The 23781-nt window shown below is 63.0% G+C and overlaps 3 protein-coding genes across 3 annotated transcripts in view; 1 reads left to right on the top strand and 2 right to left on the bottom strand.

Moving 5' to 3' along the window:
* Positions 1–14177, bottom strand: part of LOC140902360 (uncharacterized) — a 138915-nt gene extending 124738 nt beyond the window's left edge. Inside the window, exon 1 of the mRNA XM_073322377.1 lies at positions 13085–14177. Within this exon, the coding sequence (XP_073178478.1) occupies positions 13467–14177 (711 nt within the window). The 3' untranslated portion in view covers positions 13085–13466. The remainder of the gene's footprint in view (positions 1–13084) is intronic.
* TRPM4 (transient receptor potential cation channel subfamily M member 4) lies at positions 1–19337 on the bottom strand. Its single transcript, XM_073321304.1, has 16 exons — positions 18948–19337; positions 18580–18647; positions 17979–18156; positions 17675–17855; positions 16946–17112; positions 16512–16689; positions 15877–15941; positions 15498–15680; positions 3741–3840; positions 3205–3320; positions 2580–2909; positions 2020–2148; positions 1658–1787; positions 892–1037; positions 341–453; positions 1–97 (listed from the first exon to the last, which is right to left on the bottom strand). Exons 1-16 carry the CDS (start codon positions 18972–18974, stop codon positions 1–3), a joined length of 2208 nt encoding a protein of 735 aa, XP_073177405.1. The 5' UTR covers positions 18975–19337.
* Positions 19027–23781, top strand: part of LOC140901879 (uncharacterized) — a 13004-nt gene continuing 8249 nt past the window's right edge. The window contains exons 1-3 of the mRNA XM_073321305.1: positions 19027–19056; positions 21319–21994; positions 22474–22559. Coding sequence (XP_073177406.1) covers positions 21433–21994; positions 22474–22559 — 648 coding nt within the window. The 5' untranslated portion in view covers positions 19027–19056; positions 21319–21432. The remainder of the gene's footprint in view (positions 19057–21318; positions 21995–22473; positions 22560–23781) is intronic.

Genomic DNA, 23781 nt, shown 5'->3' on the forward strand with positions numbered 1-23781 from the left:
TTACCCCGTGAGGATCTCCTCCACGGGGCATTTCCCGTCGGCATCCAGGTTCTCCAGGGTGTGGGGCTTCTCCTGCTGCAGATCCTCCTCCATCGCCCTGGGGGGTGGGGGTGGGGAGAGAGATAGACTGAGTTTGGGTCCTCGGTGCTGCGAGCTTCCTCCCAGCAGTGCCCCCAGTTGGGGACCCCGGCGCTGCAAGCTTCCCCACAGAAGTGCCCCTAGCCGGGGATCCTGGCGCTGCAAACTTCCCCATAGCAATGCCCCAGCCAGGGACCCCGGTGCTGCAAGCTTCCCCACAACAGTGCCCCCTTATGTAGCTGACCCCATCCCCAGCACCCACCTGAAGGTGATGAGGTTGGTGAAGATGAGGGGGGGGCAGAAGAAGGTGAGGAGGAGTTTCCAGACGGGCGTGGACCTTTCCATCTCGCCCCACCAGTTCTGGGTCAGCAGCGCCTGCGGGCAGCGGGAGGGAGGGGAGGTTAGCGCTGGGTGGGGGTCCCTTCTTACCCAACCCCCCCCAGGTCCCCTCTCCAAATCTTCCCCCTCCCCCTGTACCTGCATCCCCCCATACCCACACCTGCCTCCTACCCACCCCCCCGTACCCACCTCTATACCTGCCTCGTACCTGCCCTCCCAAACCTGCCCCGCCCCCATACCTGCCCCCCTATACCCACACCTGCCTCGTACCCGCCCCCCGTACCCACCTCTATACCTGCCTCGTACCCGCCCTCCCATACCCGCCCCGCCCCTGTACCCGCCCCCCATACCCACCCCGCCCCCGTACCCGCCCCCTATACCCGCCCCGCCCCCGTACCCGCCCCCTGTACCCACCTCTATACCTGCCTCATACCCACCCTCCCATACCCGCCCCTGTACCCGCCCCCCGCGTACCTGCACCCCGTCGTGGGCAAAGAAGCACCGGGCCTCGGCCAGCCAGGCGAGCTGCAGGCAGGTGGCCCCGCCCCAGAGGTGGGAGCGACGCACGAGGAGCTGAGAGGCCCGAGACTCGCTGTTCCCATAACACTCGCCGAACACGCCTGGGGGATGGGGGGGGTCAATGGTGACACCCCTGGGACCTCCCAGCCCCCCTCGCACCCCCGTATCACCCCCTGCACCCCCTGTACAGCCCCCTGCACCCCCATATCACCCCCTGCACCCCCCGTATCACCTCCTGCCTGCCCATCCCCCCTTCGCCCCCCCATACCTCCCCCTGCACCCCTGAACCACTCCCTGCATCCCCCCGTACTGCCCCTGAACCCCCGTACTGCCCCCCGCACGCCCATCCCCCCTTCACCCCCCATACCGCCCCCTGCACCCCTGAACCACCCCCTGGACCCTCCATACTGCCCCCTGCACCCCTGTACTGCCCCTGCACGCCCCATACCACCCCCTGCACACCCATCCCCCATCACCTCCATACCGCCCCCTGCACCCCCATCCGCCCATACTGCCCCCTGCATCACCCGCTGCACCCCCCTGCACTGCCCCCTGAACCCCTGTACCACCCCCTGGACCCCCCATACTGCCCCCTGCACCCCTGCCCCTGCATGCCCCATACCGCCCCCTGCACGCCCATCCCCCCATCACCTCAATACCGCCCCGTGCACCCCCCCTGCACCCCCCACACTGCCCTGCCCCCCGTCTCCGCCCCCTTCACCGATGGCCAGGGTCTGGAACTTCATGGCCAGCTCCTTCATGTCCACGGCCTCCTGCGCATCCGATTCGAGGTGGGAGAGTTCCCGCAGGATACGTGCCCCCACCAGCGACCCCCCCACCGCGTCCGGGGCCTGCGGGGGAGAGGGTTACAGAGAGAGACACCCCCCGGCGACCCCCGGATCTGCGTCCCTGCCAGCGCCCCCCCCCCATGGTACTCCCACTCCCCCGAGGGTCTCCCACTGCCCCCAGCATCCCCTCGGGTCTCCCCCCAGCTCCCCTTCCCCCGGGGGTCTCCCCCTCCCCCCAGCATCTCCAGGGGTCTCCCCCCACCCCCCAGCTCCCCGCCCCCTGGGCCCCCCTCACCATCTCCCAGCAGTACGTGGCCATCTCGCCCCGGTTGAGCAGCACAGCCCAGATGAAGAGGTCAGTCCAGGGGTTCCGGGTGCACTGGTCGCGGTAGGGGGGGTCCCCGTCCAGCAGGGGACCCTTCTTCTGGGGGGGCGGGGAGAAAAGGGGGAAGGGTCAGAACCACGTGGATGAGGAGACCCCTGCTGGCAGCCCCCCCATCTTCCCCCACCTCCCACTGCAACCCTCAGGGTCCCACCCCAGCCTCCTGCCCCTATGCCCCCCCACATACCCCTGCCCCATTGTGACCCCCATCTTATTGCACCCACATACCCCAGCCCCCCAGCATACCTCAGCCCCCTTGGGTCCCCACCCTGCCCCCATCAACTAACGCGGCCCCCTTGTCCCTGCAGGTACACCAGGCCCCCTGTACACCCCCTCCTCTCACATCCCTGCCCCCTTTGCCCTCCCGGCCAGCCCCCCAGTGCACCCCCTCCTCCCATGTCCTTGGCCATGTACCCCAGGCCCCCCGTGCTCCCCACCTCCCACGTCCCTGCCCCCCTTGGCCCCTCACATACCCCAGCTCCCTTGGAGTCCAGGGGGTGCAGCCTGGCATAGAAGGGGGCGCAGACGTCGCCCAGCAGCTCGCGGAGCAGGCGGGCCACCTGGGTCAGGGGGCAGTCGGGGGGGCGCTCCACACGCTGGTAGTGGGGGGGCTCGGGCCCCCCCTGGCGCCGCGCCAGCAGCTGGTGCAGCAGCGAGGCCTCGGGGATCCCCCGGTACAGCTCCCCCAGGCGCCCCCAGGTCAGGAACTTGCCCAGGTCCAGCCCGTTCTCCACGAACAGACGCACCAGGGCCGGGCGGTCCCCCAGCAGCGCGTCCCGCATGGGCTCCTCCAGCAGGTGGGGCTGCGGGGCGGGGGGGAGAGAACCCAGGTTAGCACCTGCCCTGTGAGCACCAGCCCCGCAAGAGCCCCCAAGGACCCTGGACACCCCCCACCAGAGTGTCCCCCCCTCGCCTCTGTGCCGGCTCCCCAGCTCCCCTCTCAGCTCCCCATGGGGGTCCCTCCTCCCCCTCAGCTCCTCCCCCGGGGTCTCCCCTCCCCCTGCTCCCCTGGGGGCCCCCAGCTCCTCCTTCTGGGATCCCCCTCCCCCAGGGTCCTCCCAGCTCCTCCCTCAGGGTCCCTGCCCTGCTCCCCCTCACCTCCCAATGGATGTCTCCACGGAAGAGCTCAGAGCGGGCGATGTCCACGCGGTTCCAGGCCACAGCCAGGCGCAGCTCGTCCAGGTACTGGGTGGCCTCACCGGTCAGGTGGCCGCCTGTGGAGGGGCAGGGGGCGGGATGGCTGTGGTAGCTGTGTGACTCAGTTTCCCCACCCTGGCAGCCTGGCGGGGATGGGGAGGGCTCAGCCCAAAGGCAGGCCGCGTCAATGCAGCTTGAATGTGTCCACATGGGGCTCAGTGGGGAGCCACCGATCCGCGCTGAATCCGGGCTGGGGTCTCTGCTGTGGTGGACCAACCTGGGGGGCTCCCTCTCCCCCAGACCAGGAGGACAGTCGCTGGGCCCAGCTGCTGTGGGGTGCAGCCAGCCCCATAACCATGAATACTCCGGGAGGTGGGGAGGGCGGGAAGGTGGCAGCGGCGGAAGTGCGGGATACCCTGGGGAGGGTGGGGAGATCCTAGGGGGAAGAGCAGCATGGGGGGAACTCTGGGGGGGGCTGGGGGGGGGCGGCGGCTCACCTCTGACCAGAGCTTTGAGCAGCACCGTCTCAAACTCCTCCAGCCCCTCCTCATCCGAATAGACAGTGACCAGGTCCCGCAGCGCCAGGATCTCCTCCACCTGGGGGGGCAGGTCCGACACTCCATGACACCCCCAAACCCCTGCACCCCTCTCCCCACAGCATCAGGATCCACTCCACCTAGAGGGCAGGTCTGACACCCCGTGACCCCCCTGCATCCCGCTCCCCGTAACACCAGGATCTGCTCTGCCTTGGGGGGCAGGTTGGACACCCCATAACCCCGCTGCACCCCTGCACCCCCTTCCCCACAGTACCAGACTCCGCTCCACCTGAGGGGCAGGTCTGACACCCCATGACCCCCCCCACAGCCCCTCCCCACATTGTCGGGATCTGCTCCACGGGGGGGGGGGCAGGTCCAACATCCCATCACCCCCCCGTCACTCCCCTCCCTACAGTGCCAGGATCCACTCCACTGGGGAGGGAGGTCTGTAAGAAGTGAAGATTTTCCCCCATTACTGTGACGAAGTGGGACTGTTCCTAATGTTTCCTCTGAATAGTGTGGGGGTGCCTCAGTTTCCCCTAGGCAGTTCTTAAGTCTCTAGGGGGTGGGATAAGGGTGTATGATCATTGCAGAGCCCTAGAGGGCAGGTGTGTGCAGGGGGCTGGACACAGAGAATGGCCGACACCCTGTTTCCTGGCAACTGATGGCCTGGGCCCTTCCCCCCTGCAAGGTGAGAGCTAAAGGGTTGGAGAACAAAGGAATCCGGTGACCTCCTGGCCCGGGGAAAGGGACAAAGCCCAGAGGAGGAGGGGCTGGAGGGACTTTCAGTTTGGGGCTGGCTGGGACATGGAGTGAAGGGCAGAGGTGGTTGTCTGGCTCCCTGCCCCCCAAAATGGACCCAGCTGAGGGGTCCTGTTCTCTGCACCTACAAGCTCTGTGTTAGACCATGTTCCTGTCGTTTAATAAACCTTCTGTTTTACTGGCTGGCTGAGAGTCACGTCTGACTGTGAAGTTGCGGGGCAGGACCCTCTGGCTTCCCCAGGAGCCCCGGACTCGCTGGGGGAAGCGCACGGAGGGGCAGAGGAGGCTGAATGCTCCTAGGTCAGACCCAGGAAGGTGGAAGCTGTGTGAGCTGTGTGTCCTGCAGACAAGCTGCTCACAGAAAGGCAACTGCCCCAGAGTCCTGCCTGGCTGCATGGGGAGCAGTTCCAGAGCATCGCCCAGGGACTCCGTGACAACTGGTGGCAGCGGTGGGATGTACTGCACCCCGTGGACAGCGCTTCCTGCAGTAAGTGACTGGAGAGCAGTAAAACGAAGGGGGATTGACGGGGACCAGGCATGCTGAAGATTCAGAGAGAGACGGTTTCAGGGGGCGGTTAACCCCTGGGAGTGTGTGACCAGAGAGAAGGACTTTTGCAGTAACAGGGTCCCCCGGAATGCAGTGAGCAGTCCAAGGGGCGGAGGAGTCTGCAGCTCGACCCTGGGAGAGAGGTGGTGACCTCGAGAAGGGCTGGCACACGAGGGGTTCTCCCTGGAAACCGTGGGGAGCTGAGAGCACACAGGCCTGTGAGTCCACAACAACTTGAGAAGAGCGGAGTGACGGCCTGTCACCGTCTCCTTAAGAAGGACATTGTAACCCTGTGCAGAAAGAGAGGGTTGAGCGTTGGAAAGTTCACCAAGGCGCAGTTCATCGTGCAGCTGGAGGAGGATGACCGCTCTCAGGAACAGATTCCTGACCCCAAATGGGGCGATAGCAGGATCTGGGAGCAGCTGGAGTGGGAGCCAGGCATCCCCAAGACTCCTGTCCCCGACCAGACGGGGGTCTTCACGATCGGGTTCCCCATCGGGGGATCGGAGACGGACGGGATTGGAGCTGAGTCCGAGAGAGCCAGAGGACTGTGAGAGACAGCGAGAGCCCGAGAAAGAGCTGCAGAAGCAGCAGCAGCATGAACTGGCAGTGGGGGAGCGGAGAGGCCTAGGGGACCTCCCAGGGGTGAGTGGGGATAGACCCTGGGGGGCCAGTTCCGCAGGGAACCTCGAGACTAAATTGCTGCCCCTGGTTAAGGAGGGGGGATGTGGATGCCACCCCACTGCCTTTGAGCAGGCTGGAGATTTGAACCAGGGGGACCCTGCGGAAAAGCCCCAGTGTCTAGCTCCCTTGCTGGGTCCCAAGGCCACAGACTCCGTCAGCCAGATGGGTGGGGAGGTGGACAGGCTCCCACTCCTGGTCCCAACCTATCTGTCTGTGTGGAGTTTCCTTGGGCCAGACCCTAGGACCCCCAGTGGGAGCGGAAGGTGATGGTCAATGGGGAGACATTCCTGGGGTGGCGAGATCCTGGGACAGAGAGAACTGTTGTCAGGCCCCGGGTGGTGCAGCCTCAGAGGCTGAGGAGCTGGGTGAGGGTCCCAGGGACGAAGCCCCTCGCCCTGCCTATGGCCCAGATCCCTGTGCAGACCCAGGAGGGGTGGGGCTGGCTGGTTTTTGGGGTTCTCCGGGATATCAGCTGCGAGACCCTGTTGTGGGGTGACTGTGTCTCTTTGGGACAGGATCCAGGCCTTACTCCTGTAACTGCCAAGGGTTTGAATTTGAATCCAGGGAACCGATGGGTGGAGAGGGAAATGGTCAGTGAAAATGCAGATGACCTGGCTGGCATGGGGGAGGAGCGGCTAGGCTCAGGCTACCTGCCAGCCTGTAACCAGCCCCCTGGGGCTGGGTGGGACAGAGAGATGCTCCCTGCCCCCTTGCACACTGGAGAAGGGGCTCACGCTGGCTCTGATGCTGTGAGGAAAGCAGCGAGCTCCCGGCCTGCCCCCACTGGGACAGCAATGGCAGCGCTGAGCAAGGGGGGAGATAAGACCCCAACTGAGTGGGGGGAGACACAGGCAGGGCAGGGGATCTGTGGGGAGTGGCAAGGTGCTTGGTAAGGAAAGTTTGGATGAGCCTAGGCAGCCTTGTGAGCTGATGGCTGTGTCTAGTCAGCAGGGTGGGAAGGCGAGGAGAGTGGAAGAGGAGTGTCCCTGGATCTTACCTGTTAGCTGGGTGGAGAATTGGGACAGGGAAGGAAAGGTGCCTGTGTCTGTCAGGGGTATTGGCTTGCCTATGGAGGGAGCTACCCTGATCTCCAAGGAGTTGTCTGTGACCAGCCTTGTGTGCTGGGACAAGGGGAGAGAGGTCCCAAGCTGTGTGTCTGGGAAAGGAGAAAGTGTGTCCGGCTCTTCTTTGTCTGTGGAGCAGACAGAAGGGGCCTTTCAGCCTGTGATGGTTGAGGGTCGTGCAGTTGTCTCAGAGCTGGTTCTGGATTCAGCTAAAGCCCAGGAAGGGAAGAGTCTGAAGTTTGTGTCTGCTCAGGAGAATGGGTTAGTCTCTAAGGTGCCACAAGTACTCGTCTTCTTTTTGCGAATACAGACTAACACGGCTGTTACTCTGAAACCTGTAACTAGGTCACATCCAGTTAGAGTCTATGTAAAATCCCAGAGACAGGACAATTCTGGTGCTTGTATTTTGCCTGTTGCTAGTGTGTTGTTGGGAAAGGGTGGAGCAACTCTGTCTAATCAGAGTGAGATCCTAGCCAGGGCACAAGGAAAACATGAAGGTGATGTGATTGTGTTACCTACTGAGGGTGTGGAAACCTGTAGCAAGAAGGAAAATATTTTCCTGAACTTGTGTGTGGCGAAGGGAAGGAGAATGCTTCTGACCTTTTATCTAGGAAGTCTGTAAATTTGCCTGGAAGGGGATTGTGTAGGAATCCACTGGATGGGCCAGAGGTGATTCTGGATGTAAGGGAGATCCAAAAAGAGTCTGTTGTTGCTCAGGAAAGTGTTCCTCTAGAGCAAGCCCTAGGTAAAGAGGGTAAGAGCAGAATTTCTGGGGGGGGTGAATTGTTGCAAAGAAAAGCCCTAGGGAAAGGAATCCTCAGGGAGTCTTTGCAAGCAGTTTACTGCCACTGAAGGGTGTGAAAGTGATTTAATCAAGAAAGTTCCAGTTCCTAACAGCCAGAAATTTTCTGTTGTGAATGGATCCACGGACTGTCCTGTTGAAAGACCCAGTGTGGAGAGCTTTGAGAAGGTCTCAGATGAAGTGAAAGCTGGTAAGAAAGTTAAACAGTCCTATAACCAAGTGGCTGTGTTTGGCCAGCTTGTTGGGGAGAAGACCCAATCCCAGTTTGACTCCCTGGGGTTTTGGGGTGGCCAAAGGGCACGGGCCGCATAAATTCCCACATGCGGCCTGCGAGTGCTATCGACCACCCCCGACCTAAGGGAGGGTGTGAAACTGGAAGGGCCTGGTGTAACTCCTACCAAGGAATGGGAGAGGTGCTGGGGCATCCATGGGAACGTTGGTGGCTTCGAACTTCCCCAGGTCACCGGCTAAAGTGACCCCGCTCAGTTCGATCTCGAAGTGGGGAGAGATGTGACAAAGTGGGACTGTTCTTAATGTTTCCTCTGAATAGTGTGGGTGTGCCTCAGTTTCTCCTAGGCAGTTCTTAAGTATCTAGGTGGTGGGGTAAGGGTGTATGATCATTGCAGAGCCCTAGAGGGCATGTGTGTGCAGGAGTCTGGACACAGAGAATGGCCGACACCCTGTTTCCTGGCAACTGATGGCCTGGGCCCTTCCCCCCTGCAAGGTGAGAGCTAAAGGGTTGGAGAACAAAGGAATCAGGTGACCTCCTGGCCCAGGAAAGGAACAAAGCCCAGAGGAGGAGGGGCTGGAGGGAGTTTCAGTTAGGGGCTGGCTGGGACATGGAGTGAAGGGCAGAGGTGGTTGTCTGGCTCACTGCCCCCCAAAATGGACCCAGCTGAGGGGTCCTGGTCTCTGCACCTGCAAACTCTGTGTTACACCATGTCCTTGTCGTCTAATAAACTTTCTGTTTTACTGGCTGGCTGAGAGTCACGTCTGACTGCGAAGTTGGGGTGCAGGACCCTCTGGCTTCCCCAGGACCCCGCCTGAGCGGACTCGCTGGGGGAAGCACACGGAGGGGCAGAGGAGGCTGAATGCTCCGAGGTCAGACCCAGGAAGGTGGAGCCGGGGGAGCTGTGTGTCCTGCAGACAGGCTGCTCACAGGCAGGCGACTGCCCCAGAGTCCTGACTGGCTTCATGGGGAGCAGTTCCAGAGCATCGCCCAGGGACTCCGTGACAATTACGTTGTATGTGAGTCTGTATTGCATGAATACTATGTGTGCCTCAGTTTCCCTGTGTATTACACCAGTGCCTGGGTAGCGGGAATAAGCATGTGTGACTTTTGTGGGGGCTGCAACCAGGTGACTCTGTGCCCTGGAAGTAGGGTGACCAGACAGCAAATGTGAAAAATCAGGACGGGGTGGGGGGTAATGGGAGCCTATATAAGAAAAAGACCCAATAATCAGGACTGTCCCTATAAAATCGGGACAGCTGGTCACCCTACCAGGAAGGAGAGAGAGGCCAGAGGGAGGGCAGAGCTCTGCCCTACGCTGTGTTCCTGGTCCTCCCCATGCCCACCCAGCCAGCCGAGACTCACTCGCTTCCAGCTGCCTGGCCCCTGCCTTGCCCATTGCTCCTTCTGCAGCCTCTGTCTAACTCCCCGGGCCAGAGTCCCCTGGTCGCATCCTCCTCCAGGGTCTCCATTTACAAAGGGGCGGCCAGAGCATCCCTGCAGGCAGCTGGAGCTGCCCCCGGATAAGCCACACCTGCTTATTTCCACCACCCAGACACTGGCGCAATACACAGGGAAACTGAGGCATACACAGCATTCACGCAAAACAGTAAGACTCAGGAGTCCAGGCCCTGCACCCCTCTTCCTGGGATTCACGGAGACTCTCAGCCAGCCAGTAAAACAGAAGGTTTATTGGACAACAGGAACACAGTCCAAAACAGAGCTTGTGGGTTCACCCAGGACCCCTCAGTCAAGTCCTTCTGGGGGAGCAGGGAGCTTAGATCCCAGCCCTGGGGTTCCCTGTGTTCCTCCACCCAGCCCCAAACTGAAAATAAACCCACCCAGCAGGTTCCCTGCTGCAGCCTCCGTCCACATTCCTGGGCAGAGGTGTTACCTCCCCGCCCCCTCCTGGCTCAGGTGACAGGCTCTCAGGTCTCCCATCCCCAGGGCACATTCCCAGGTCAACGCTCCCCCCTCCCTGCTGCGTCACATTGTCACATCTCTCCCCCCTTCGAGACTGAACTGAGGGGGGTCACGCCGACCAGTGACCTGGGGATGTTCGGGGCCCCCTCTCCGGGACAGCGCGTCCGCTATCAGGTTGGCACTTCCCTTCACGTGGACCACGTCCATGTCGTAATCCTGCAGGAGCAGGCTCCGTCTCAGGAGCTTGGCGTTGGCTCCTTTCATCTGGTGCAGCCAGGTCAGGGGAGAGTGGTCGGTGTAGACGGTGAAGTGTCACCCGAAGAGATAGGGCTCTGGTTTCTTGAGGGCCCACACCATGGCCAGGCACTCCTTCTCGATGGCCGCATAGTGTTGCTCCCGGGTTAGCAACTTCTTGCTCAGGTACACGATGGGGTGTCTCTCCCCCTTTTCATCCTCCTGCATTAACACCGCCCCCAGTCCTGTGTCCGAGGCATCGGTGAACACCACAAAGGGCTTGTCAAAGTCTGGGTTTGCCAGAACTGGGCCACTGACCAGAGCCTCCTTCAGTGCCCGGAAAGCCTCCTGGCACTGCTCGGTCCAGACCACCTTGTCTGGCTTTCCCTTCTTGCATAGCTCAGTGATGGGGTTGGCTATGGCCCTAAAGTGGGGCACAAATCTTTGGTAGTATCCTGCCATCCCAATAAAGGCTTGGACCTGCTTTTTGGTGTGGGGAGCGGGCCAGTCTCTGATCACCTCCACCTTGGCTGGTTCCGGCTTTAGGCGGCCGCTCCCCACCCGATGGCCCAGGTAAGATACTTCCGCCATCCCCACCTTGCACTTCTCCGCTTTTACAGTCAGCCCAGCCCCCTGGAGTCGGTCCAGCACTTGTCTAACCTGGGACACGTGGTCCTCCCAGGACTGGCTAAAGACACAGATGTCATCAATATACGCCACGGCAAAACTCTCCATCCCCCTCAGTAGCTGGTCCACCAGGCGCTGGAAGGTGGCCGGCGCTCCCTTGAGGCCGAAAGGCAGGGTCAGGAACTCATAGAGCCCCAGAGGGGTGATGAAGGCCGATTTCAGCCGGGCATCTGCATCCAGCGGCACTTGCCAGTAGCCCTTTGTAAGGTCCATGGTGGTAAGGTACCGAGCTCCTCCCAGCTTATCTAGGAGCTCGTCAGGCCTGGGTATGGGGTAGGCATCAGATACTGTGATGGCATTGAGCTTCCGATAGTCCACACAGAACCGGACCGACCCATCCTTTTTGGGGACCAGCACCACCGGCGAGGCCCAAGGTCTGGCAGATGGCTGGATCACCCCCAAAGCCAGCATGTCCCGGACCTCTCTTTCCAGGTCCTGAGCAGTTTTCCCTGTGACTCGGAAGGGGGAGCATCTTATCCAAGGGTGCGACCCTGTCTGCACCCATTGGACAGTCAGATTAGTGCGTCCAGGCTGGTTGGAAAACAGCTGTCCGTACGGATGCAGCACCCCCCTGACCTCAGCTTGCTGGGCAGGGGTTAGCTGATCCGAGAGGGGAATTGTTTCCAGGGGGGAACCACCTCTGGTCCCAGGGAATAGATCTACTAAAGGGTCATCTCCCTGCTCCTCCCACTGTCCACACACGGCCAACACCACATTCCCCCTGGCATAATATGGCTTCATCATATTCACATGGTACACCCGGCGGTGGTGCGCCCGGTTCGACAGCTCCACCACATACTTTACCTCATTGAGCTGCTTGACAACCTTGAAAGGGCCCTCCCAGGTGGCCTGTAGTTTGTTCTTTCTCACGGGGATGAGAACCATCACCTGATCCCCGGTGGCGTAGGCACGGGCCCGCGCCGTGCGGTCATACCAGACCTTCTGCTTCCTCTGGGCTCTGGCCAGATTCTCCCTGGCCAGGCCCATGAGTTCAGCCAGTCTCTCTCGGAAGATCAGGACATACTCCACCACTGACTCTCCATCGGGAGTGGCCTTCCCCTCCCACTCATCTCTCATCAGGTCCAGGGGGCCCCTTACCCTCCTGCCATATAACAGTTCGAAAGGCGAAAATCCGGTCGACTCCTGGGGCACCTCCCTGTACGCGAACAGCAGGTGAGGTAAGTACTTGTCCCAATCCTGCGGGTGCTGGTTCATAAAGGTTTTCAGCATCATCTTTAGCGTCCCGTTGAACCTCTCCACCAGCCCATTGGACTGGGGGTGATAAGCTGAGGCCCAGTCGTGCCGGACCCCACATTTCTCCCACAAGCACCGGAGCAGGGCCGACATGAAGTTGGAGCCTTGGTCTGTCAAGACTTCCTTGGGGAACCCCACTCGGCTGCAAATGGTCAGGAGCGCATCGGCCACGGTGTCGGCTTCAATGGAAGCTAAGGGCACTGCCTCGGGGTAGCGGGTGGCAAAATCTACCACCACCAGAATGTATTTCTTCCCCGACCGGGTCGTCTTGCTGAGAGGCCCCACGATGTCCATGGCCACCTTCTGGAAAGGCTCCTCTATGATGGACAAAGGTCTCAAAGCCGCTTTCCCCTTGTCCCGGGCCTTCCCCACCCTCTGACAGGGGTCACAGGATCGGCAATACTGCCGGACCGTGGTAAAGACCCCGGGCCAGTAAAAGTTCTGTAGCAACCTCTGCCGGGGGCGCCGGATTCCCTGGTGCCCTGCGAGGGGGATGTCATGGGCCAGGGACAGGAGCCTGCGGCGATACTTCTGGGGGACCACCAGCTGCCTCCTGATCCCACAGGACTCCACTTCCCTTGTGGGAGCCCATTCTCGGTACAGGAACCCCTTCTCCCACAGGAACCTCTCCTGGCAGCCTCTCCTCATGGTCCGTCCCACACCAAGGTCGGCCAGGTCCCTGAGCTTCCGCAAGGAGGGATCTTTCCTCAACTCGGCCTGGAACTCAGCGGCTGGGGAAGGGATGGGGTCCGGTTCCCGCTCATTGGCCGGGTCTGAGGCCACAGCCTCTCTGAGCCGTGCCCCTCGGCCCTCCCTCCCCACCAGGGTAGGGTCCTGCGCCTCCGGTGTGGTACCCTCCCCGAGGTCAGGGTGCAGTGCCCCTCGCCGGCTCTGGCTACAGGTCACAACCAGGGCGATCTGGGGCTTGCTTGGCCAGTCCTCTAGGTCTCCCCCCATCAAAACTTCAGTGGGCAAATGGTGGTGTAACCCCACATCCTTGGGGCCCTCCTTGGCCCCCCATTTCAGATGTACCCTTGCCCCGGGCACCTTAAATGGGGTCCCACCCACCCCTGTCAGGGTCAGGTAGGTGTTGGGCACCACCCGATCTGGGGCCACCACCTCGGGCCGGGCCAGCGTCACCTCCGCGCCCGTATCCCAGTATCCATTGACCTTCCTCCCATCCACCTCCAGGGGAACAAGGCACTCTCTCCGGAGGGACAGCCCCGCGCCCACCCTGTAAACCGAGCACCCTGAGTCCAGAGCCTCCAGCCCTCTGGCGGAGCTGGCCTGGGGTACTCTTCCCTCCTGAGCAGGTGGTAAACTGGTGGCCCCCCTTGCCTGGGTCGTCTGCCCCTCGTCCGGCTGAGTCCCTACCCAGTTAAGCCTGGGTAGGTTGGGTCGGCTCAGTTTATCCCTGAGCCCGGGGCACTGGGTCCGTACATGGCCTCTGACCACAGTGATAGCAGCTCAGGTCACGTTGGTCCCCTCGAGGGGGTTCTCCCTATTTCCCCGCTGGGAGGCCCCATGGTGACTCTCTCTCTGCATCGGGGGGGGGCCTGTTCTTTTGGGACTCCTCCCGGCTACCCCCTGACCGACTGTTCACAAACTCGTCGGCCAGCTGCCCTGCGTGCTGGGGGTTCTCGAGCTTTTTGTCCACCCACCACAGCCTCAGGTCGGAAGGGCACTGTTCATACAGCTGCTCCAGTTCGATTAGGTCCAGCAGGTCCTCTTTAGCTCGGGCCCCAGCTGTCCACTTGCGGGCATACCCCTGCATCCGGTTGACCAGTTGTAGGTAGGTGACCTCAGGCGTTTTACGCTGACTCCAGAACCTTCTCCGGTACATCTCGGGGGTCAGCCCAAACTCACGGAGCAGGGCCTGTTTGAACAGTTCATAGTCCCCTGCCTCTGCCCCTGTCATTCGGCTGTACACTTCCACGGCTTTGGGGTCCAGTAAGGGGGTGAGGAACTGGAGCCTGTCTGCAGGGTCAACCCTGTGCATCTCGCAGGCATTCTCAAAGGCCGTCAGGAAGCTATCCATGTCCTCCCCCTCCTTCCGCTGGGCCAGGAAGCACTTATCAAAGCTCCTTGCAGTCTTGGGTCCCCCCTCACTCACCGCAGCCGGGGCCCCACTGCTCCTCAGCCTGGCCAGCTCCAGTTCATGCTGTCTTTGTTTCTCCTTCTCCTGAGGTTCCCTCTCCTTCTCCTTTTTCATGATCCTCCAGCTCCCTCATTTTCATCTCCCTCTCCCATTCCAGCCGCCTCCGCTCCAGGGATGGGGAGCTCCACCGGGAGGATCCCCTGCTGGGTGCCGGGGTCAGGGTGCCCTCGGTATTCGCTGGGCTTCCCCCAACCCCTCCCCCAGGCATAGGTAGGAAGGGTCTCGGGATGTCCTGGGCAGCAGTCTGACCCCTCCCAGCCTGGTCAGGCCCCAAGGCCCACGCTGCATCCCCCGGGCGGCTTCCCTCAGGGACAGGGATCGGGTCATCCAAGCGATCCCTCTCCTCCAGCTGGGCAATCAGCTGTTCCTTGGTGGACCTCCCAATGCGCAGCCCCCTCTGCCTGCACAGCTCCACCAGGTCGCTCTTAAGGCGTTTAGCGTACATCTCCCTGCTGGCCACTCGCAGGCCGGGCAGCTTTCCACGGTTTCCAGGAAAAGCCCCTTGTGTGCCAGTCCTTCTTGAGGTCACCACCTCTTTGCCAGGGTCGAGCTGCAGACTCCTCCGCCCCGGGACCGCTTGCTGCAATCCCCCGGGGGACCCTGTTACTGCAAAAGTCCTTCTCTCTGGTCACACACTCCCAGGGGTTAACCGCCCCCTGGAACCGTCTCTCTCTGAATCTTCAGCACGCCTGGTCCCCGTCAATCCCCCTTCGTTTTACTGCTCCCCAGTCACTTACTGCAGGAAGCGCTGTTCACGGGGTGCAGTACATCCCACCGCTGCCACCAGCTGTCACGGAGTGTGGGGGAGTCCAGGCCCTGCACCCCTCTTCCTGAGACTCTCAGCCAGCCAGTAAAACAGAAGGTTTATTGGACAACAGGAACACAGTCCAAAACAGAGCTTGTGGGTACACCCAGGACCCCTCAGTCAAGTCCTTCTGGGGGAGCAGGGAGCTTAGACCCCAGCCCTGGGGTTCCCTGTGTTCCTCCACCCAGCCCCAAACTGAAAATAAAATAAACCCACCCATCAGGCTCCCTCCTGCAGCCTCCGTCCACATTCCTGGGCAGCGGTGTTACCTCCCCGCCCCCTCCTGGCTCAGGTGACAGGCTCTCAGGTCTCCCACCCCCAGGGCACATTCCCAGGTCAACACTCCCCTCTCCCTGCTCTGTCACATCCTCACACTCACATACAACATATCAAGGGAAAGTCTTCACTTTGTCACAAGGTCCAACACCCCATGGACCCGCTCCCCGCAGTGCCAGGCTCCGCTCCGCCCTGAATGCCTGGGTCCCGTTGAGGGTGGGGCTGAGGGGGTCAGTCCCTTGAGTCCCCTGCCCCCCAGATGCCTGGGTCCCGGGGGGGGGGGGCTGTGGTACCTGCTTGGCCAGGCCTGGCACGTCGGCGGGCGGGAAGCGTCCCTGCAGCTTCTCCTGGATCAGCACCCGGCTCTCCTGGCCCGGCTGCACGTCCTGCAGGATCTGGGCCAGACAGTCGGCCGCACCCCCGGAGCCCCCCACCAGGAGGCAGGGGATGTCCGCCTCTGCGGCCTCCCGCACGCGCTGGATGGGGGAAGGGGGGGTCAGCGGAGTGGCAGAGTGTCCCCCTCCCACTCCACGGCCATCAGTTCCCCCCCCGTGTCCCTCTCCCATACCCTGCCCCCCCATTCCCCTTGTTCCCCCTCCATCCCCCCATTCCCCTCCCCTCCCCCAGTCCCCCGGGGCTGTGTCCATCTCCCCCCCACAGTCCCCCCCTTACCGTGACCATGGACGCGTTGCCCCCGATGACCATTACCAGCACGGGGATCTCGATGCTGCCAGTTCCTGCAAGACGGCAATCCGGGGGGGACTGTCAGTGCCGGGGGGGGGGGTGTGACAGATCCGGCCCCAGGGAATAGCCAAAAACTAGTGTGTCGGCACAGGCTGGTCTTGCGGGTTCTCTCCCCACCCCTGGGACCAGGACGCCTGGGTTCTCTCCCCAACCCTGGGACCAGGACACCTGGGTTCTCTCTGGGTGGGGGAGACCACGACCCGCTCAGGGGATCTCGCCCAGGGGAGGGAAGGGGGGCAGCCTCATGCTAACCCTGGCCAGGGGGAGTAACCATGGTAACCTGGCCAGGGAGTAACCAGGGGGCTGTAACCATGGTAATCGGGCTGGGGGTAACTGTTGTAACCGGACCAGGGGAATGTGACCGTGGTAACCAGGCCCGGGGTAACCGTGGTAAGCGGGCTGGGGGCTAACCAGGCCGAGGGCGTGTGACCATGGTAACCGGGCCGGGGGTGTGTGACTGTGGTAACCGGGCCCCCTGGTAACCAGGCCAAGGGTAACCAAGCTGGGTGCAAGTGAGGTAACCAGGCCGGGGGTAACCAGGGTAACCAGGAGGGGGTACTCACCCCCGGCGCCCACCCTCTGCTGGGCGATGTGTTTCTCCAGGTGGGCGCGGAAGCGGCTCTCGCCCCCGAGGCGCCCCCGGGAACCGTCGTCCACCAGGAAGAAGAGCGAGTGGTTACTGTCCAGGGGGCAGGCGGTGCCCGCGGGGGGGACCCACCAGTAGTGGGCGGGGAATGAGCCCTGGTGGGGGACAGCGGGGGAGGGGGGGCTTGGTGACAGGCCGGACCCGCCCGAGAGACACCCCAGCACCCAACCCGACCCCCCCACAGAGACCCTCCAGCACCCAGCTCGATCCTTCCCCCCGCCAGCCTCCAGCCCATCCCCCACAGAGACCTCTCCCTGGTACCCAACTGGAGCTCCCCCAGGCTGCCCCCAGAGAGCCCCCAGTGACCCACGCCCTCCCCCCCCCCCGCTGTCAGGATCCCCCCACCCGTACCTTGGGATTGACGAGGGCCTCGCGGTTGGCAACGATGCCCCAGGGCGCGACGCCCATGGCCACCACGCGGGTGCAGGGGCTGGTGCTGGCTGTGGCATGGTCCCGGACGGCCTCCCCGACATGTCGCCCAATGCCGGCCTGCAGCCCCCCGGTCATGATCCATGCACCTGGGGGGTGGGCAGGGAGCGTGGCACAGGCTGAGAGTGGAACACACCCCTCCCAGTGCCCCCCCACTCCCACGTACCCCCATCTCCCCTCCCTGCTGTGTCACACCCAGAGCCTGAATGGGACACAGGCACAGACTTGACCCATCCCTCAGGCCTGGGGGGCGTGTGCACCTCGGGGTCTCGCTGGGCACGCAGAGTCCGGGCACCAACACATTCAGCAGTGCAGCAGCCTCGGAGCACATGGCAGGGCTTCCCCGCCAGTGGGACAGGGCGTGCCCTTTTGCACCCACACGTGCGAGAGCACAGAGCGCACTGGCATTTGCACGAAGCACGGCAGCATTTGCACGGCGTGCCCTGGTGTTTGCACAGCGTGTGCCAGCGTTTGCATGGATCCTGGCAGCGCTGGAATTGAGTGCACCGGCATTCGCACGGAGCACGGCAGTGTTTGCACGGAGCACACTGGCGTTTGCACAGAGCGTGCCGGCATTTGCACGCACAAGTGCGTTGCACGCCCAGCTTTCCACCGCTGCTTGGCCCGGGAGAGGGCGGGGGGGGGGCCCACCTGTGCTTTGCGCCGCCTTCACCAACCCCTTACGCAGCAGGTCCCGGAGCCAGGCCCGGACGGGGGCCTCCCCGTCACCCCCGACAACTGACACCACGAGGTTGGGAGGGGAGGTTTTCCAGTGTTCGGTCACCAGGTTGTAGGCGAGCGCAGGGTCCGAGGAGTCCGACAGGCGGATGAACTGGCCGGGGGCAGTGAGGAACTGGTCAGGCGGTGCCCCTCACTCCCGCCCCGCAGCCCCAGGTTCCCCCCCTCCCCCTCCAGCTCTGCCGGTGCCCCTCACTCCCGCCCCACAGCCCCTCACCTTGCTGGATTTGCCACCGGCCCCCACGAACTCCAGCTCCCCGAAGGCGTCCGTGGGCCCCTCCGTGGTGTGCTGGGCCGAGTCCCATTTGCTGACGATGGCCGTGCCGAAGGCGTCTTCCACGGCCACAGAGACGTGCTCGGCCCGGGGGCTCCCGCACTGGCACCGAGGGGGGGTGCTGGGGAAGGAGACGGGGGTCATGGGGGGGGGCTGAGGGGTGGCACTGGGAAAGCATGGTGCAGGGGGGCAGGGACAGGGTCACTGGGACACGGGAGGGAGCAGGGGGTCACTGTGGGGAAGGGGGGGTCCCAGGGGCCTGCACTGGTAGAGGTGGGGAGGAGATGGGGTCATGGGGAGCCTGGGGGGCACTGGGAGGAGAACCAGGGGTGCTGGGGGACAGGGACAGGATCACTGGGACCCTGGGGGGCAGGAAGGGGTCACTGGGGGGCAGAGGGGTCAACGGGGGGCTGCTGCATGTGATGAGACACCCCAGCCTGCATTTGACAATAATACCTGCAGTGCGGGAGGGAGGGCACTGGCGGATCCCCGGGCACTGGGGGAGCAGCCTCAGGGCATCCACGATGGGGGGGACCCCACTCACCCCATGTCCTGTGGATCCTCAATGTAGGTTGTGCAGGTTTTCTTCTTGAAGCGTTTGGGGATCCAGGCCTGGAGTGGGGTGGGGGGGTGGAGGAGCCAGGTCAGGGTCTGAGAAAGAGGAACCCCCCCCAATGCCCCAATCCTCAGAGCCCTCCCAATCCTGGAGAGGGGACCCTCAGAGCCCCCCAATCCCCAGAGCCCCCCCAGTCCTGGAGAGGGGACCCTCAGAGCCCCCCAATCCCCTCACAGCCCCCCCACCCTGGAGAGGGGGGCTGTCTCCTGCCCCCCAGGTGCACCCTACACCCAGGAAGCTCGGCGTCTGGATGCCCCATGCTGCCCGTCACAGCCCTGGGGCAAGGGACCCCGTACCTGATCTCGCTGTTTGTCCCTGCCCATGGTGCCAGGCTAGGCTGGGGCCGTCAGATCCGGAGCCCGCAGCGTCTGGAGCCCAGGGAACCCAGCGTCTCACCTGGCAAAGGTGAGTCCAACTCTCTCCGGTGCCGTGGCCCCACCCAGCCAGAAACCAGCCTGACCAGATCGAGACACCCACGCGCTGGTGTGTGTGTGGAGGGGGAGGCAGGAAACACCCTGCTGCCAGTCAATCTGGAGTCACCACTGACTGCAGGGGGGTCAGGTTCTGTTCTCAGCACCCAGGGTCAGTCCGGAGGCACTCCTGTTTGCAATGGAGTCAGGACTGGATTCTGATCTCAGCTCCGGGGGGTGGGTGTGGGTGTGAGGAAGCGGGACTGTTCTTAATGTTTCTGCTGAATAGTGTGGGGGGTGCCTCAGTTTCCCCTAGGCAGTTCTTAAGTCTCTAGGGGGTGGGATAAGGGTGTATGATCCTTGCAGAGCCCTAGAGGGCAGGTGTGTGCAGGGGGCTGGACACAGAGAATGGCCGACACCCTGTTTCCTGGCAGCTGATGGCCTGGGCCCTTCCCCCCTGCAAGGTGAGAGCTAAAGGGTTGGAGAACAAAGGAATCAGGTGGCCTCCTGGCCCGGGAAAGGAACAAAGCCCAGCCCGGGGCTGGCTGGGGACCTGGAGTGAAGTGCAGATGTGGTTGTCTGGCTCCCTGCCCCCCAAAATGGACCCCGCTGAGGGGTCCTGTTCTCTGCACCTACAAGCTCTGTGTTAGACCATGTTCCTGTCGTCTAATAAACCTCTGTGTTACTGGCTGGCTGAGAGTCACGTCTGACTGCGGAGTCGGGGGGCAGGACCCCCTGGCCCCCCCAGGAGCCCCGTCTGGTGGACTCGCTGGGGGAAGTGCCCGGAGGGGCAGGGGAGGCTGGAGGCTCCGGGGTCAGCCCCAGGAAGGTGGAGCCGGGGGAGCTGTGTGTCCTGCAGACAGGCTGCTCCTGGAGAGGAGACTCCCCCAGAGTCCTGCCTGGCTTCATGGGGAGCAGGTCCAGAGCATTGCCCCGGTACCCGATGACAACTGCAACGATCATACACCCTTCTCCCACCACCTAGATACTTAAGAACTGCATAGGGGAAACTGAGGCACCCCCACAATATTCAGAGGAAACATTAAGAACAGTCCCGCTTCATCACGGGGACGGGAGGGGGTGGATTGTTCAATCTGGAGGCCTCCCCCTGCTCCCCTGCACTGGGGCAGGGCCAGCTCAGGCCTCCTTGGAAGGGGGCCCTACCCTGGGGCAGAGTTCACAGCCAGGACGCCCTGAGCAATCATCAGGTGTATCCGCACCGCACCCTCTATCCAGCCCGGAAGGGGTGGGGAGGGAACCGATCCCGGGGCGGGGGGAACACGTCTTTGAGCCAAGCCCTTCCCCCCCCGGGATATGGAAGCCCCCGCCTCACACACTCTCAGGCACCAAACCCCTGTTTGCCTCCCCTGCAGCATGAGGGTGGTTTGCATTAGTGTGTCCTCTCAAAGCCGGGCTCATTCCCCCTGCCGGGACATTGCATTTATGAGGGGGGGCTCTCTATGGGGGCCCCTAAAGTCCCCCCACCCCAGCAGCTGTCTCCTGCATAGGAGCTTCATAACAGAGGGGCTGGGAGCCCGGACTCCTGGGTTCTCTCCCTGGCTCTGGGAGGAGAGTGGGGTCCAGTGGTTAGAGGGGGAGGGGTCTGGGAAAGAAGCGGGGGTCCGTCCCCTACAGGTCGTGTGTGGGGCATTTGGTGCCCGGCTGGCCCAGCGCCCTGGATGGATGCCCATGGCTGGGAATGGGACACCCGACTTGGCCCCTTGCCCGGCAGTGAGCGTCCGGGCAGCGGGCAGCCGGGTATTTATAGCACCCCCGCCCCCCCATTGCTGCCCTCCTGGGGTCCCATCAGCACATTCCTGCCCCGAATGCTGCTGCCCCCTATTGGGGGGGGGGAACGGGGAGGTCGAGCTAAAACTAAGCCACTAATTTCTTTCCCCTCCCCCTCCAAGCCCCAGGTCACCGAGAGCCGGGGAAAGAACCCAGGCGTCCTGGCTCCCAGCCCTGCCCCCACTACAGGACCCATACCCCGAGCTGGGTGACCCAGCTGCCGGGGCGGGGGCTGCTATTTATAGCCTGTCCTGGCATTCAGGGGGAGGGAGACATCTCGAATAAGGGCAACAAGGGGCCTGCGGGGGCCGGGCCAGGCCACCATTGGCGGGGGGGGAAGCTGGACAGCTGCAGCCGTCGCTCAGAGGACCCCGGGGCATCCGTGGCTCCATGCTGCTCGGCGCCGTCCTGCGCCCCCATGGCCCCCCCCACAGCCTGGCTCCTGCTGGGCCTGCTCTGTGCCCTGCAGCCCCCCGCGGCCCACGGCAACCATCGCCACGGCGACGTGGAACCCCCCCAGCAGGCCCAGGGGCAGCCGCATTGCCATGACGACCCTAGCCCTGGCCACCATTGCCACGGCGACATGGAACCCCCCCAGCAGGCCCAGGGGCAGCCGCAGCATCCTGACAACCCTGGCCCCGGTGACGGGGAGCCCCAGGGGCAGCTACATCACCACGGCAACCACCACGGCGAGGAGGGGCAGCCGCCTCCCCACGAGGCCCCTCGCCCTGGCCACCACCGTCACCACGGCGACGTAGAACCCCAGGGGCAGCCCCATCCCCACGGTGACCGCCACCATCACCACGGCGATGAGGAGCAGCCGCCCCACGAGGCGGCAGATACCCCCGGGCCGCGTCGCCACGACGATGAGGAAGAAGATGCCCCTGGGCACCATCGCCATGATGATCAGGAAGTGGATGCCCATGGGCGCCGTCACCATGACGCTGAGGAGGATGAGGACGAGGCCCATGGGCACCCCCAGCCCGAGGAGGAGGAGGAAGACGAGGATGGCCATCGCGGGCACAGCGACGAGTCGGATGAGTCCGAGGAGGAGGGGGACGAGTCCGAGGAGAGGGTCCTGAGGAAGCCCCTTGGGGAGGAGGAGAAGAGAGGGGGCAGGGCGCGCCAGGGGGAGGAAGATGATGGTGAGAGCAGCCCCTGAACCTGGGGGGAGGGGGGCTGGGGCACAGTGGGGGGCAGGGATCATCCAGGGGCAGCTCAGGAGGGCATTGGGAGGGCAAGGGGGCACTTGGGGGTGGGGGGGCATGGTAGGGGGCTCAGGCAGTTCATCATCCCAAGGCCGTGGGCCTGCCGGAGGGGCACGTTGTTTGTCTAGGGTGAGGGGGTCAGAGTCAGGACCTGCCTGCCAGGGCCAATGTGACAGCTCCACGGCTGGCCAGGAGTGTATGTGTGTGTGTGTGTGGCGGGGGCGCTAGCAGGGTCAGGCCCCCCCCCCCCCAGAGCTGCTGTGCTGTGGGGCGAAAGAGAGGGGGAGAGAACCCAGGAGTCCTGTCTCCCAGCCCTCCCCCCCCCCGGCTCTAACCCACCAGACCTCACTCCCCCCACAACCCGGGCTGGGGATGGAACCCAGGTGTCCGGGTAGTAGCTGTGTCTGTCCTTGCAGAGGGGGAGGAAGATGAAGAGGAGGATGAGGAAGAAGAGGACAGCTACCAGCCGGGCTCCGTGTGCCAATACTGTGCCTTCTGCAAGGTAACCCCCATATATCCTCCCAGGCCCCTCCTCCCTGGTCTAGTGGTTAGAGTCTGTGTGCACGGGGGGGCCTGGGGGCTGGGAGCCAGGACTCCTGGGTTCGATCCCTGGCTCTGGGAATGGAGTGTGGGGGAGTCGGGGCCCTGCACCCTGCACTTCCTGCAATTCACTGTGACTCTCCGACAGCCAGTAACACAAAAGGTTTATTAGCCAACAGGAACACGGCCCACAACAGAGCTTGTAGGTACAGACAACAGGACCCCTCAGTCAGGTCCCTCTTGCGGGGTGGGGAGCCCAGACTCCGGTTCTGGCCTCTCCCCTTCTCCCCAGCCAGCCCCAAACTGAAACTCCCTCCAGCGGCCTTCCCCAGCCACCCCCTGGCCCCTCCTCCAGCCTTTGTCCAGTTTCCTGGGCAGAAGCTGTCACCTGGGCCCGGTATCATCACTCATCATCTCCATCTAGTATTGGTGGAGCACCCCAGGGAAACTGAGGCACACCCCGTGTTAGCAGAAGACGGAAAACTAGTAAAACTCCCCTGCACCATTCCCAGGTGAAAGCTTCTCATTCCTTACTCCGTCACATCTCTTCCCCCTTCGAGACTGAACTGAGCAGGGTGTCACGGCGTCCCCAGGCGATGCTCTGGATCTGCTCCATGTGGAGCCAGCCAGGACTCTGGGGGACCCTCCTCTCTCGGAGAAGACTGTTCCCAGGGCAAGACGCTGCCCCAGCTTCCACCTTCCTGGGTCTGACCTCAGAGCCTCCAGCCTTCCCTGCCCCACCCTGCGCTTCCCACAGCAAGTCCGCACGGGGGGGGGGGTGGTCCTGGGGTAGCCAGTGCGTCCTGCCCCCCAACTCCGCAGTCAGACGTGACTCTCAGCCAGCCAGTAAAACAGAAGGTTTATTAGCTGACAGGAACATGGTCTAAACCAGAGCTTGTAGGTACAGAGACCAGGACCCCTCTCTCAGGTCCGTCTTGGGGGGCAGGGAGCCCAGAGCCCCATCTGGGCCTCCCTCCATTTCCCCAGCCAGCTCCAAACTGAGACTCTCCCACCCTCCTATGACTTTGTCTCTTTCCTGCGCCAGGAGGCCACCTGATCTCTTTGTTCTCCAGCCCCCTCAGTTGGCACCTTGCAGAGGAGGGGCCCAGGCCATCAGCTGCCAGGAGACAGGGTGTTGGCCATTCTCTGTACAGACCCCATCACACTGGTCCCCTAGGGCTCTG

Source organism: Lepidochelys kempii, chromosome 23, assembly GCF_965140265.1.
Source record: "Lepidochelys kempii isolate rLepKem1 chromosome 23, rLepKem1.hap2, whole genome shotgun sequence".
Taxonomy (NCBI): Eukaryota; Metazoa; Chordata; order Testudines; family Cheloniidae; genus Lepidochelys; species Lepidochelys kempii.

Bases quoted from the DNA above. Each gene is read 5' to 3' on its own strand.
- TRPM4 (XM_073321304.1), bottom strand. From the start codon at position 18,974: ATGGGCAGGGACAAACAGCGAGATCAG. The intron at 17,856-17,978 runs GTGAGGGGCTGT...GCCCCCGGCCAG, and splicing joins CCGGTGGCAAATCCAGCAAG to TTCATCCGCCTGTCGGACTC. The intron at 16,690-16,945 runs GTACGGGTGGGG...GTCCCCCACCAG, and splicing joins AGGCCCTCGTCAATCCCAAG to GGCTCATTCCCCGCCCACTA.